This window comes from Perca fluviatilis, chromosome 3 (genome assembly GCF_010015445.1).
Source record: "Perca fluviatilis chromosome 3, GENO_Pfluv_1.0, whole genome shotgun sequence".
NCBI lineage: Eukaryota > Metazoa > Chordata > Actinopteri > Perciformes > Percidae > Perca > Perca fluviatilis.
In genome coordinates this window covers 18995279-19009720 of record NC_053114.1, presented here as the reverse complement: position 1 = coordinate 19009720, position 14442 = coordinate 18995279, and the positions used below count along the sequence as shown (strand labels likewise).

At 37.8% G+C, this 14442-nt stretch overlaps 1 protein-coding gene across 4 annotated transcripts; it reads right to left on the bottom strand.

The window, feature by feature from the left end:
- Positions 1–1334: 1334 nt before the first annotated feature.
- On the bottom strand, positions 1335–10193 carry LOC120556409 (immunoglobulin-like domain-containing receptor 1). 4 transcript variants are annotated; one of them, XM_039796007.1, is made up of 10 exons: positions 9898–10118; positions 8942–9112; positions 7665–7814; positions 6951–7070; positions 6574–6720; positions 5222–5344; positions 4680–4861; positions 3716–3769; positions 3089–3658; positions 1335–2921 (listed from the first exon to the last, which is right to left on the bottom strand). In XM_039796007.1, the coding sequence occupies exons 1-10, from the start codon at positions 9941–9943 to the stop codon at positions 2883–2885; spliced, it is 1602 nt and encodes a 533-aa protein (XP_039651941.1). In that variant the 5' UTR covers positions 9944–10118; the 3' UTR covers positions 1335–2882. The 4 variants fall into 4 exon arrangements, with proteins under 4 accessions (XP_039651941.1, XP_039651940.1, XP_039651939.1 ...); XM_039796006.1 differs by having other exon boundaries at positions 3089–3706; positions 3737–3769; XM_039796005.1 differs by lacking the exon at positions 9898–10118 and adding an exon at positions 10126–10193 and having other exon boundaries at positions 3089–3769.
- Between the last annotated feature and the right edge of the window lie 4249 nt (positions 10194–14442).

Genomic DNA, 14442 nt, shown 5'->3' with positions numbered 1-14442 from the left:
ATTACTACTTTTATTCATGTATTTTAACTAGCAGGTTTCTAATTAACCAATCGGCCAATGTAATTCTAATTTTCACCATACACATCATTTTACTCTACATTTTACTCATATTAGGATTAACACACTAGCCTACACTCAGTTGCCATGTTTATTACACAGTTCAATAGCACCACAAACTGCAGCCTCCAAAATTACCTTAAAAGTTGAATCAACATCTATAACTGAACATCATTACCTTAATGAAGGGAGGATTTATAGCAAGACTGCATTAGTTCTACCAAGCTGCTCCCAATAAACTGGCAACGGAGTGTAAGTCATTATACATTTACATGTGAAAACAAATTGTAACTTGATAAATAATAATTGTTCTTTTGTTTTGCTTGTCTGTAAAATGTCAGAAAACAGTTAAAAGCATTCATAATTTCCCAGAGCCAAAAGGGACACATTTAAATTCCTTGTTTTGTCATAATCCAAATAAATTCAGTTTATTAGCATATAAGACAGAGAAAAGAAGCAAATATTTGGCCATTTTGCTTGGAAAATGACTAAAACTACTAATTCATTAACACATTTATTGTTTCAGCTCTATTCAATTTGGACTGTAATTTGTGTTTTTTTTTTATAAACCAACATTAAGTAAATAGAAAATTTGGTTATTATTTTAACAAATGTATTTGCCAATTTTGGCAAGATTGTCAGGATTGGCTTTTTGTTCCCCCATTGCTCTGAATTCTTTTTTTACAAAGAAGTGACATTTGAATGACAAATGCTCCCTTTCTTTGATGGATAAATTAATGAACTTGTGTAGATCAAGTGAACGTACCACTATTCTTGAAAATGCTTGCATAAACCGACCTAAATTTAGTTTTTGTATTTATGTTACTGAATGTATGTTTAATGTTCTGCTTCTCATAGGTTTGGTCAAATGTTGTTCTTTTGAGTCTAAGCTAAAGCACATGATATTATATAGTCATTGGGATAGTTTTTAAGTTAAGTGGAATATTTCTAACTAAAACAAATGTTTTACCATCTTTCAAAGTTAACTACTGTTGTCAAGAACATACACTCATAGAATAACTGTAGTAAAGCCTTCACTTTCTTGAATAAATAATAAACATTTTGTTTTACATAAATACTACAAGAATGTCTTTGTTATGCATGTGCGCTGTTGATCTTCTCTATATTGTCGTCTTTCTCATGCAACTACCAACACATACAGTAATTGTGTATGGAAAACTTTAAAAGTATCATTAAGGTCAAAGTTCAAATGTATATAGAACAATACTAGAATAGTTTATTGACTGTAAAGTGTAAAAACAAAGAAATACAAATCCTTAAAAACAATGGAAAAGTCAACAACTTTAATTCCATGTGTAACTGATTATAGGTGTATTTCTAAATGATATGCAAAAGGAAGGGACAAAGAAACTAGGTGTTTCCAGAACTGTACACTGAGAATAATAGTATAACATTTTCATATGGTGCTGACAACTGTAATTTAAATGAAAAAACAACAACTTTTTGGGCCTGTAACAATAGTTCACATTACTTCATATCCTACATCAACACCATGTAAATGACTTATTTACATGCAGATTTTTTATAAGTGATACTTAATTTTATATACAAAAGTTTCAAAAAAGACTAATATTATCTAAACAGAGTGCAATACACCTTTTCCTTCACAAAATTAGTAAAAACAAATACACAGGTCACTTCAAGACATCCAGGAGATATGAAAAATAACCAGTGTTTCCCACACAGACTAATGTGTGGCGGTGCACCTCACTATCAACACCGGCCGCCGCGCATTGCGTTTCGTTATTAATTTCTTTTTTTTTATATAAATAATGTTATGTCATTTTTTTACTCTTACACTGAATGTGTTCCACGACTGAAAAAGGCACGTGTTGAGGATGAGGACCAGCCTGAACCGGAGGTATCTGTCTGAAATGGCGCTGAACAGTCCGACCACTGTAATTAGTTATGTTATTAATTTGTTTACAATATTTTCCGGCTTCAACCAGTGAAAGACGGGGTCAGGGAGATAAAGAGATAGATTCGTTAGGCATTGAAGTAGGATAGGAGGACAGCATCTAACAGCGTGTCTGAAAATAAGTATAAGTATTCCTTCCCCCACCCCCCCGGTGACACGGTGCAACACCCCACAAATAGCTTTCTATTCTGTGGGAAACACTGATAACCATTTACAAAAATAATATAGCTTAAAACTAATTCCAGCATCCACAATAGTCTATTCATATTTATGTAGGTTTATATAGTTCTAATGTAAGAATTGTAATTTGCTTATAGTTACTGGCCCTGAGCATAATTTCTTTGGCACGTAATGTTTTATGGCTTTATCAAATATAAGAACTAACTGTGTTCCTGCCAAGCGAATATGTTTTAAGAGGAGAAACATCCATTAAAGCCACATATAAAAAATAATCTAACATGAGGCTTTTAGTCCAAATCTACTGTAATTTCCATTACACTGATAAACCAGTAGAGGGAAACATTATTTCAAAAATTCCCCCTTTAGTAGAAGACCTGCATAGTTTTCTTAAAACAATATTTAAAAACAAAAACAAATGAGGAGCTACTAAATAAGTTTCTTTACTGACATCGAACATTTTCTTTAGCACATGCACACTTTGAGAAGGAGGATTATTGCCAATCTCGAGATTGTAAATCGCACATTTTATGAATACTTCTGCATATCAAGACGGTGATAAAAAAAAAGTTGATTCATGATTCATTTAAAAACATAACAAAACATTGATATTTAAAAGTTTACCAGTAGCCATACAACAAGGCTCCCAGATCTAGTGAGGTGTGCTTGTTCTCTGAAACAGAGGTCGCAGGGCGTTCAGCTGGAGGGCTCAGATGACGACGCTGGTGCCACTGCGAGAACTCTTGTCCTGAGAGACACATACTGACTTTAGATCACTTCATTCGCAATCAACATAATTCAGACTTTTTTTTTTTTTTAGAATGATTTGTGTGATTGAATGATTGTGTGGGTTTGTCTTTGGCGTAAGTGCGTTGGTGTGTGTGTGTCTATCAACTAAAGCATTGTGTGTCTTACAGAGTAGTGTTCAATCCTCCGTGATCCTGGTTTCTTTCCTGGTTCGTACTCCCTGTAGCTCGGAGGATTTTCAACCCAGCCTCCACCTCCTCTCGTCCCTCCTCCTCTCCTGCTGCTGCCTTCATCATCCGAGCTCCAGGACCCTCTTCTGGAGCGCTGCGATGCTGGGGGAGAGTAGTTTCCTCTGGACCTGCTGTCAAACAGGTCATCCCTGGAGCGGGAGCGGGGGCGGTCCATGCCTCCTCGTGGCCCGCTGTGACTGCGCCCGTCCAGGGAGTCCTGGCTGTAGCTCCTGGGAACACCTCTAGAACGCGTGGGTGAGGGCTGGCGCCTGCCTGCTGATCCTCGGTCGTCACGACGGCCAAAGCCGCTGCGGCTGCTCTCGCTGGAGCTCGGGGGCCGAGTCTTGGGTGCAGAAGGTTGGATTCTGACCTGCTGCTCTCTTATTGGTGGAAGTGTGATGACACGGCGCTCTGTTGGGCCCTCATCAAGGGCAGAGATCATGCTGGGAGGGCCGGGGGAAAATGGGATGGTCATGGGCCTCTGCTGTAGTGGTGGCATCTGCTGCATGTGGTGGGGTGGAGGCATCTGCTGCATGTGGTGGGGTGGAGGAGGCATCTGCTGCATGTGGTGGGGTGGAGGAGGCATCTGCTGCATGTGGTGGGGTGGAGGAGGCTGGGACTGACGTAAAGAAGACACCAGAAGAAAATACAAATGAAAACCACCACTCGTACTAGAGCTGGGCCACAATTCGACCCTACAGGTTCAGTAACATAGCCTATTGTTTTGGCAGTTATAACAGTTAGTGTACCAACAAGAAATGACACAACCAGTGCCCTTGCAGATGTCAGTCAAGATGCAACACTTGACAATTTATGCTTTAAAAAATACCTAAAATGTTTCTCTAAATATGTTGTACTTTTGTTGTTCAGTGGTTGAGGCATGCCACCTCGCCTGAAACAAAGACCACCCTTTGCTAATGAAATAAAACATGAACTTTTCAGGAAAAAGAGAAAGGGCACTATTTCACACAGCACATTATATATATATATATATAACATAATATAATAATAATTGTGGCTGTTGCTTTGGCCATCATCTACTAACTAAGATAAACATGAGACAAATGTGTCAGGATCCGGTGGCTTTCCGCCTCGGCTAAAACATTTCTTTGGGGAAACCCTGCATCAACAATTAGTTTTTACTAGTTCGGATTGAGGATCAACCGACTCTAAAGCGCCCACACATAACTTTATACCACCCCCCACCACAACTCTGGTTTCATCTACTGACTTGGCAAATATTGTTTTACTTAAATCAGATTAAATGCCTGAAAAATGCACCCCCTGCAAAAACAGAAACTTTGACAAAAACTCTGGTAGTTTGTGTACAAAAGACCATTGGAATTGTCTCCAAAAACTCAGAATATAAATTATATTCTGTATTATTGGCCTTCAAAAAGATACTACAATAAAGTAAACAGGAATGGTAACAGCAACAGTTGCTACCAGTTGAGAATGACAATATGACAGAATGATCTCATCCTCTTCCGTTTACATAACCACATTTGAGAACGTGAGCGGTTACATACCTGTAACATAGGACTGGCCATGTCTATCCCCTTCACCTGGCTCTCCAGGTAGTCCAGCATGTGATTGCTGTTGGCAGGGGTGTGGTTGCCATGGACACTGGGAGGGGGCATGCTGTAAGCTGAATAATGAGGAGGAGGGAGGGGCATGGGCTGCATCTGGATGCTCTTTCCTGAAACAGATCCTGGAGGGACAAAAACAAAAATAAAGTTATTTATTTGGAGATGAATACCACCTACAGTCTGATGGTATTAAAGCCACAGTGTGCACACAGTGTGCACACAATGTATGTATGTATGTATGTATGTATGTATGTATGTATGTATGTATGTATGTATGTATATATATATATATATATATATATATATATATATATATATATATATATATATATATATATATATATATATATATATATATGTATGTATGTATGTATGTATGTATGTATGTATGTATGTATGTATATATATATATATATATATATATATATATGTGTGTGTGTGTGTGTGTGTGTGTGTGTGTGTGTGTGTGTGTGTGTGTGTACCTTGGTAGAGCAGTGGGTTCATCTGGGATGAGGCGTTGCTCATTGGTCCATATACCGGCTGTCCTCCAAACCAGGGACCCATGGCCCTCTGAGCGTCCTTCATCATACGATGCTGCATCACCGCTGAAAGAAGCGAACAGCACATTCATTCATTCATATTTATCAATACAGGAAGGTCTTCACTGTGTATACAGTTTATCTGCACGGTGGCTGACAAGGTTTGAGGGACTATTGTTTTATTAACACAACAAATGTGGTATACTTTACACCATAAGATTTACTAAGCATACAATAAGATTTCAGAGTGATTTTGTACCTGCCAGGTAACACTGATTTTGGTTTATACCAGAACATTATGAAAATCAACTTGTGGAGACATAGTTGGGTAACCCATTAAAATGCACATTTACTTGTCTTAAGGCCAGGTAACATCACACAGGATTGCAGTGCAGAGCAGAAACTGTTTTAAAAGTTTAACTTTACGGAATAAGTTCACAATTGGTCAAGTCTGTCTCAAAACTGTACTCGCATGCCCATTGGTACTGTACATTAGGAGTGTTATTGGTTGCTGTAATAATTTCCCGTCCATCCGAGCTGTGATAGGATCCCTTCCTAACATGATTTCAAAGTATGTGATGGGGACATAAATTGTGCATGTACACGTCTATTGCTTCATATTTTCCAGACATTTTACTAATGTTTTTTGGACATTTTACTAACCACTTTTAGGTATTTTAGTTATATTTTTCCAACATGTTACTTACACTACACATAATGAACAAATTCACAATATCTGCTTTTTCTCTCCCAAGTTGCTTCAGTTTGTCTTATGTGCATTTCCAACAGGTTCTGACTTTAACGCTCTTGTGAAGCCAACTCCCTTGGCTTAAATGTCGGGGGAATTTTTAATAGGGGTGGGACTCACCAGAGCCCTCACGATACGATATCATCACGATACTTATGTCACCATACGATATTATTGCGATTTTAAAAACATACTGCAATATTCTGCAATATATTGCAATGTATTACCTTTTTTCCAACTTCAAATTGTTCCCAATTTCAAATGATGTCCCCAAAAGGAAAATGTTGTCAACATCTGTTTTATCGAAAAAGATACTTTTCTCCGTTTGTTCATCTCGCTCCAATTTTATTGCTGCAAAATGGGATTGTCAAGCAGACCGACTGACCAACACATATATCATAAAAGATTGATACTTGGCGTCTGTGTATCAATAAAGTATTGCCACGAAAAATATCGCGATACTATACTGTATCGATTTTTTTCCCCCCACCCCTAATTTTTAAAGCACCAACAAGGACAGTTTGCTAAATGGGGTTCGGCATTCTACCTTTTTCAGGACAGCAGCATTGCTGTGGACAGCAGGGACAGCGAACATAGCAGCAGCATTTCTGAGGGCAGCACTGACAGCAGCATATACAGAAGAGGAGGATCAGAATGAGGGCTCCAATGATCATGGCCAATACTGTTAGCCAGCCTGGAGAGGAATAAGAGATACGCTTATTGTGGTGTGCCCAAAAACAGAAAACTTGTTAACTGATATTTCTGACACTTATTATACTATAGCGCCAAAAAGCAACATATAATGCTACGCACATTTAGGTTAACACAGATCAACAGTAGATGTTGTGGAAATTCACTATTTGGAGCGACAATAAAATCAGTGAGTGTATGTTTCACCATATATATTTTCTGTTTGTTTCTTACCGTAAACAATGAGATTGACTTCTTGGTCAGAGTCTCCAGAGGTGTCTCCAGCAGCATTGACAGAGCAATAGTACACCCCGTTGTCCCACCACATCACCTCGGTGATCACCAGGTCTGCCTCTGCACACGCACAATTTAACAGCGGTCAAGTTAAAAAAAATTACATTATCTCATTTTACTGAGACAGAGCCACAATTTCAAAAAGAAAAAGATATTTTCATATATTTATTTTCTCAATTATTAATTAAATATTTGGTCTATAAAATGTCAGAAAATACTGAAAATGCTTGTCACTATTTATCAGAGACCAAATTGAGTGAAATCATTTCTAATTTCTCTGACCAACGTTCCAAAACACAAAAACACATTGACTTAACTAAAATAGAGCTCTAAGAAAAATATTGGCAATAATGTATCCACAAACAGTAATCTTTTTGACATTTAAAAGAAAGTACATAAATGAGTAATCGATTATCAAAATCGTTACGGGTTCAGTTTGTCAATCCACTAATTGATTAGTCGACTAATCATTTCAGCTCTGTTATGAAGTTTGAACAGGCAAAATAAAAGGTCAAGCAAAGAATGAGGAGGATATGAGTGTTTGAGTTCTTTGGTTCTTAAAACTGAATTTTGTCTCAATACACAAATTCATCTTATTCCCGTAACAACTGACGCCGTGCTGGATGGAACCACATAGTGTTTGCATGAACTCACTATTTTGGATGGTGATCCTGCGTTGACTGTATTCCGGTCCCAGCGTCGGCTCGCTGCTTCCTGACTTCTGGATCACTATGCGCACCGTCCGCTGACTGTCTGGACAGTCATTCGTCGGGTCCTGTCCCATCTGTAGTTGAGACTGGTACGCTGCAAAACCAGAGGCAAAGTTTCCATTAACACAATAAATAAAAATCTTTTCTGTGGTTGGTAACCACATCTACGCCTTCTATTTATACATGCTTGGTCAATTCATCACTTTGGTACAAACTGAAATATCTCAAAGACTAATGGACGGATTGAGTTTAATTACAGACATTCATGGCCCCCCGAGGATGAATCCTACTGACTTTGGTGATCCCCGGACTCTTCCTCACAGTGATCAGGTCAAAATATTTGTTTGTCCAATATGCTAACACGCAAAATATGCTTGTGTTAGCATTTAGCTCAAAGCACCACTGAGCCTAAGTACAGCCTCACATAGTTGCTAGCATGGCTGTAGACTCTTAGTCAATGAAAATATGATAAAATGTTGTCAATATGTTCATCAACCATGCAAAAATAATGTATAACTTAGTTCAGCAAGTCCCCACGTCACAATTCAAGGGTTTTAATGGTAAAAAAAAAAGAAGCTTTTTTATTAATGGGAGCACATGATTTTATTTCCAACATGCCTTATCTGGAACTACTTTCGGTTATTTTAATTTCATATCCTTTCATATTTGTTATTGTTATTATTGGATTTTATTTCACTGCAGTCATGAAATGTGTTTGTTCCTGGTTCAACCATGTAAAACATGCAACTTTGTTTTGGAAAGTGCTGTATAAATAAAGATTATTATTATTTGTCACAAAATATGTCGTGAAATCATGTGTCATACACATTAAGGGCTGTGCTAAAAGATTAGTGTAAAAATAAATATAGAATAAAATGATCATTGTATCATGTGTGCAGTGCAGTGCAAAGGATTCACAAAGGACAATGTGCTGATTATTGGCAAGAGGATAGTTGGAGCCTACACCTCTCATACACACCTTCTTTAGATTAGGCTGACTACATATGGGAAGTTATACGTTTTAGTAAAGTTCAGAGAGAACATTTATTTATATAAACATTTATATTTTATATAAACATATTTATATAAACATAAAGCCTCCATTTTAAACATAAAGCCTCTGTTTTATGTCAGCAGCACAGCTCAGGTAGGCCCTATATGTTACTGTGATTTTCTCTCCATTATGCTCTATTGTGGTGTGGGTTGGTTGTGTTTGTTTACCTGTGGAGTAGTAATCCAGCACGGGGTCCATGCAGAAGGACTTGTACCTCCAGGTGACCAGAACATTTTGGAGGCTTGCAGAGGTGGAGTAGTCACACCGGAGGGTCACAGCAGCAAACAGAGGTGTGCTGATCTGCGTCTGAGGAACAATCACCTGAACACACACCGACACTGTTGGGAAGGACAACAAACAGATTGTTACAAAACAGTAGTTTGTGTATTTGTATTCCAAGGAATAAAGCTACATCTCGTGTGCTGGAAATGAAGTTGGTAATTTAGAGAAACCGTAGCTTATGTGTGGCCAAAAGTCAAGGAAGAAAAGTGTGTTCAAACTGAAACAATGTGTGTGAGAGTTTCTCTCAACCAAGGAGTTCATTTCAAAAGTAGCAGAACCAGACAAACAGGTGACACAGACCAGAGGCACAGGAAATATGCTTACTGTGAAACCACTAACCAAACATTCAAAAGCTGGAATGAAACCTGTTGACTTTATCTGTCCCTAAATATGGAAAGCTCCCACTGACTATTAAAAACTCTTAAAAGTTAAGACCTTCGAATAATAAAAACAAGATTTAATAATACATTTTTCAAACATGTTCTTCAGCTCTGCAAAAAGACTTTTGTTAGCTTCATCCTGCAGTAGGCCGACTATCTCTGTGTCACATAAACACAAACTGTCATGTGATCGATACCTCCAGTCGGCAAGGTAAGGCCAGGCAGCTTTACTTATATAGCACATTTCAGCAACAGGGCAATTCTAAGTTCTTTACATAAAACATTAAAGAGCAGTTAAAAACGATTACAAAATTAAAATCAGATAAAATATGAGAATAAAATGTACAGTGCAGTGTAAGAAATAGGCTAGTTTCAGTCGACATTTCGACAAACTTTCATAAACAGGTTTAGTCGACTTTTTAAAGGAACACGAGTCCAATATTTTAAGAGATGGAAATTACCTTTTAGAAGCGAGAGCAGGAGGAAGCCAGCAGCTAATCTCCCCATGATGACAAAAAAAACAACCTTGGGCTGCGAATAATTAGTACCAAACAAAACTCCTCGGATGACAAAAATAAATGAATAAATAGGCCTAAAAATAAGAAAGAAAAGAACAAAAAGGGCCTACCCGTTAACGTTAAACTAAAACACCACTGTTCATTGTGTCGTCCTGAACAGCGTATGCCTACCTGAGCCTGCACTCATCTCCGGCCACACCCCGAAACAGGTGAATTCATCCGAACCGTGACGCACCAGAAACCCCCTCCAAAACAAGAGTGTAATTCAGCTAATGCTAATTTATCATTACATACATAAATAAACATGTTATTCTTATAGGGATTTATACTGTAAACACGTGTGTCTCTGGTGCTTAGGCCTACTGAGTTTATTTCTGTTAAGGCAATATTAAAATGTCAGTACAAATAGCCTATTGACATCATTTGCTCAGGTGCATTTGATAAAATAGTGTTTCAGATGTCCTAAATCCTAAAGAGCAAATGCTATTTTTCCAAAGCTGACTTATGGTAGGCCTATTTAAAATGGATTTAATGACAGAAATGACAGAAAGGCCTGACAGTGCTATTGCACAAGTCAAAAAATAGCCTACATATGATAATATTGAAATCATTATGAAATATTCTTGGATTTTCTAATTATATTTTCCGATTTTCCATGAATATATTTAGGCCGTCACCACAACTGAGAAGCTCATAATCATTTTAATTACATGCTATAGCATTTTCAGGTCTCACTTGTTAATGAGATCTTGATCTTAATGTGATTTCCTGATATATATATATATATATATATATATATTTTTGTTTTTGTTTTTTTGTTTTTTTTAAAAGATACAACAATGCCATTAGTTAAGAAAAGGACATACAAGTGATTTTTAAAAATAGACTTATAAGAGAGGATACTGAGACTAATGAACCAAAGTTTGCAATCTGACAATATCCAATACATTTATTAATATTATTAAATTATTATTACAATTTCAATAATTATTGATTTTCTGGCATAGGAAAATACCTTTCTAATGATATGACATAACAACAGACTCTGTCACTGGTTTTCTGCATTCATTCAGCACTCAGGTGTAACTCTGATCTATCACCACTAGATGTCAGCCTAACCTTGTTTTAATTTGAGTTGGCTATTCATTATTCTGTTTCTTATTTAAGTTTGACTCTTGAATTCTCTACAGTTTAAACTATAAAACCAAGCTGTTTATTCCCTGGAGGAAAGATGCTTTTTAGATGTGTCCTTCATAAACGTCTAGGCCCATCTGCAGATATTTGAGACTACTTTTGTGTGTTGTGCTAAAGTGCTGTCCAAGTCCTTCAGATTGTCAAAGCTTGTTTTCCCTCTAAGCACACCCACTCTGCGCCTGCAGCCCTTCAGAGCTCATATATTTTCCTGGAAACTCATGCCAAAATCCACTCTGTGTTTTATACTTGTTCTCCCTTATATCCTGTTCTTCTGCACAAAGTGCAAGCACATTGTTATGCATTTGATTTGATATGGTACAAAAGTAAACTTGTAATCACTTACACTGAAAACATCTTTAAATTTGCCTAAACATTACGTATTATGTACTTTTATAGATTAAGCTACCCAGCAGTATAGATTAATACATCAATAATCCAATTACGTAATATATATTCTTAAATGGGTCATTCTGCATAATGAGCACTTTTACTTTGGCTAGGCTACTTTAAGAATATTTTGATGCTAGTAATTAAGAACGTTTAACAAAAGTAAAACGTTAAATGCATGACATATTTCTACATTACTGTATTGCTACTGATACTTAGGTAAAACCATGGAGTACTACTTCCACCATTAAACATTTCTCTATGATATTAAATATTTATGACAAAACTAGTAACATCATTAGGTGCGACTCTTTATAGAGTTTGACACTTAAAAACTCAGCTAATCTGCTTCATCAGGACTGTGTGTGTGTGTGTGTGTGTGTGTGTGTTTGTGTGTGTGTGTGTGTGGTTTGATTAGATTTGTAAAATTGAATGAAAAAACATTTCTAAATGCTGATTGGTGCAGAGTCCCATCCATGTCAAACCAGCAAGAGGAACACAGAAAAAAAGCACAACTCTTTTATGGCGGGTTCATGCCACCTGGGAATAACAGGGACCGGCCCCATGATTATTGGACGGAGACCAGTGAAGGATTTTAGAAGCACTTTTCTGGTGAGCGCTGAGCATTACTGCGCAGCCTCCAACTGAGAGAGACAACGTAAATGTGACGTGAGCAACCTGTCTGAAAGTTATAAGTCTTCTGGTAGCTGTGCCAAGAGAAATCTCAATCATTCCCAATCTTACAGAGACGGAGAGTGTAGGTATATGGAAGGAGATAACATAGGCACAGGCTAATTATTGCTAACTAAAATGCTAGTTAACATTAGTAATTAAACTTAAACAGCTAATGTAAGTCGAAGCTGTCTGCAAGCTTCTCCTGTACTATACAATCGTTAGCCTATTTTTACAAAAACGCCTGATACGGAGCCATAACGTGAGATACAAGGTAACGGAGCCTTTTATACATTGTCGTGTTTCTTTAGAAATAAAAATGGACAAATAGTCTTTAAACGCTTCAGATGTAAAGTTATTTGCTGTCAAAGTGACGACAAAATGAATGGGATGCTAATGGGAGGTGATAGCTCGTTAGCATCAAAATGGCGCCATAGGAGCTACGCGTTCCGAGGAGAGGCTTACCCCCTTGGTCGGGATCATTGACATATATATAAGGTCGGGATGCGTGATCTTCTTCTTTTGTTATATTGGCGTTTGGCATAACAACTTGTTGCATGACTGCCACCAGCTGTTGGCCGTAGCCTAGAGCATCAGGTGTGTGAAAACATGGAGGCCACAATAACAGAAGATTTGCTGCGGTTTTCTTATGCGAGCATCCAAACAGCAGCCAGGTGTTTGTGTTATCTGCAGGACAACGAACGGGAAAGGACACGGATAAGGTGTTGTTTTTTTATACATAGGCCTATTTATGAATAATTTGAAACATGTTATGTCTGTTTCTTGGCAGAGACAATAAACTAAACAGTTTATTGTCATTGAAATATTTTCAGTGTACCAAAGTCTACAAGCCTACATCAAACGTCACTTGTCAACAATGCGTCACCAACTGGGAAACTTGCAAAACTAGCAAAATCTAGCCCGAGTTTCCCCACCTCTCATTCCCACAGGAAGTGACGTTAATGGTGACGTTTTCACTGGGAAATTATTTTTTTTCGATGTCCATGAATGCATGGTTACTCTATGGTGTTTGGTGATGTCATATTTCCCTGCTGATGACCCTGTGAAGCCCAGGAGGACATTGCTTAACAATATTCCCGGCATATTCTCCAGCTGTGAGTGGTCACCTACTTCCCCGATCCCTCCCATCACAAACATACAGTGCATGAGCTCAGAAAGACACACATCTCTCACACACAGACAGACAGCACAACACAACACACAAAACCAATAGAATGAGTCCTTTCTGTGAATGTCATAAAAATAATTTCTTCATGTTCTTACTGTCCCTGTAGTGGTGGAAGAAGTACTTAAGTTCTCTTTATAACCTAAATAAACAATTTAAAACCCCATTGGATTGATTGTTTTAGCTCATGAAAAGCAGCTGAACTATCTCAAACTACTCAAATTTAACTTCTCAAAAGTAAAAGTGCTTAAAAAATTTAAACAGGATTTTTTGTTTTAACTCACAAGAAGCATATTACTGTAGTTGGTGAGAGCCGTTTAAACTTTGTACTTTATACACTGTTGGGTAGTAACATTTAAAACAATGCATTATGTATGTAAAATCTTTCTCTACAAAGTAAATAGTAACTACATATAACTCAAAGAAAACACTAAATACCCTATCAAAACTGTATCAGAATTATACTTGAGTACAGTAGTTAAGTACAGTATAAATGTACTTGAATTCCATCACCGCTTGTACAATCTTAATATCTTAAAGGTGCTCTAAGTGATGTCACACGTTTTTTAGACTACAAAATTTTTTGTCACATACAGCAAACATCTCCTCACTATCTGCTAGCTGCCTGTCCCCTGAACACACTGTAAAAAAAACTCGGTCTCTGTAGACAGCCCAGGCTCCACAAACGGCAACAAATACAAACTGTGCCAACCTGCACCACCAAACATAACAAACGGTGTTCCAGTGTTCCAACCAATAACCGACAAGAAGGATTTGGGGGTGGGGGTTGGGGGGTTAGTGCGCGGAAGCACGGAAGGGAGGGGGAGGGGACGGGATGAGGAGGAGGGAGGGGCAAGCTAGCCTCGTTTTGTTTGAAAATACTTCAAACGTCAACGAGAAGTGACGTCGCCCAACATCGCTTAGAGCACCTTTAAAGCCAAGCAGTTGAAAACATCCTAAAATAAAGAACAAGGGTCAATAAAACCTGGGTTTCATTATTTCTGTTAGACTTATCTGCCGAGATGATGGAGAGATAAACACTGTTGGTC

Coding starts and splice junctions, on each gene's coding strand:
- LOC120556409 (XM_039796004.1), bottom strand. CDS start 9,943: ATGGGGAGATTAGCTGCTGGCTTCCTCCTGCTCTCGCTTCTAAAAG. Junction 9,113..9,897: donor CCTGCTCTCGCTTCTAAAAG/GTAATTTCCATC, acceptor CCTTCCCAACAG/TGTCGGTGTGTGTTCAGGTG. Junction 7,071..7,664: donor CAGGATCACCATCCAAAATA/GTGAGTTCATGC, acceptor GTGCGTGTGCAG/AGGCAGACCTGGTGATCACC.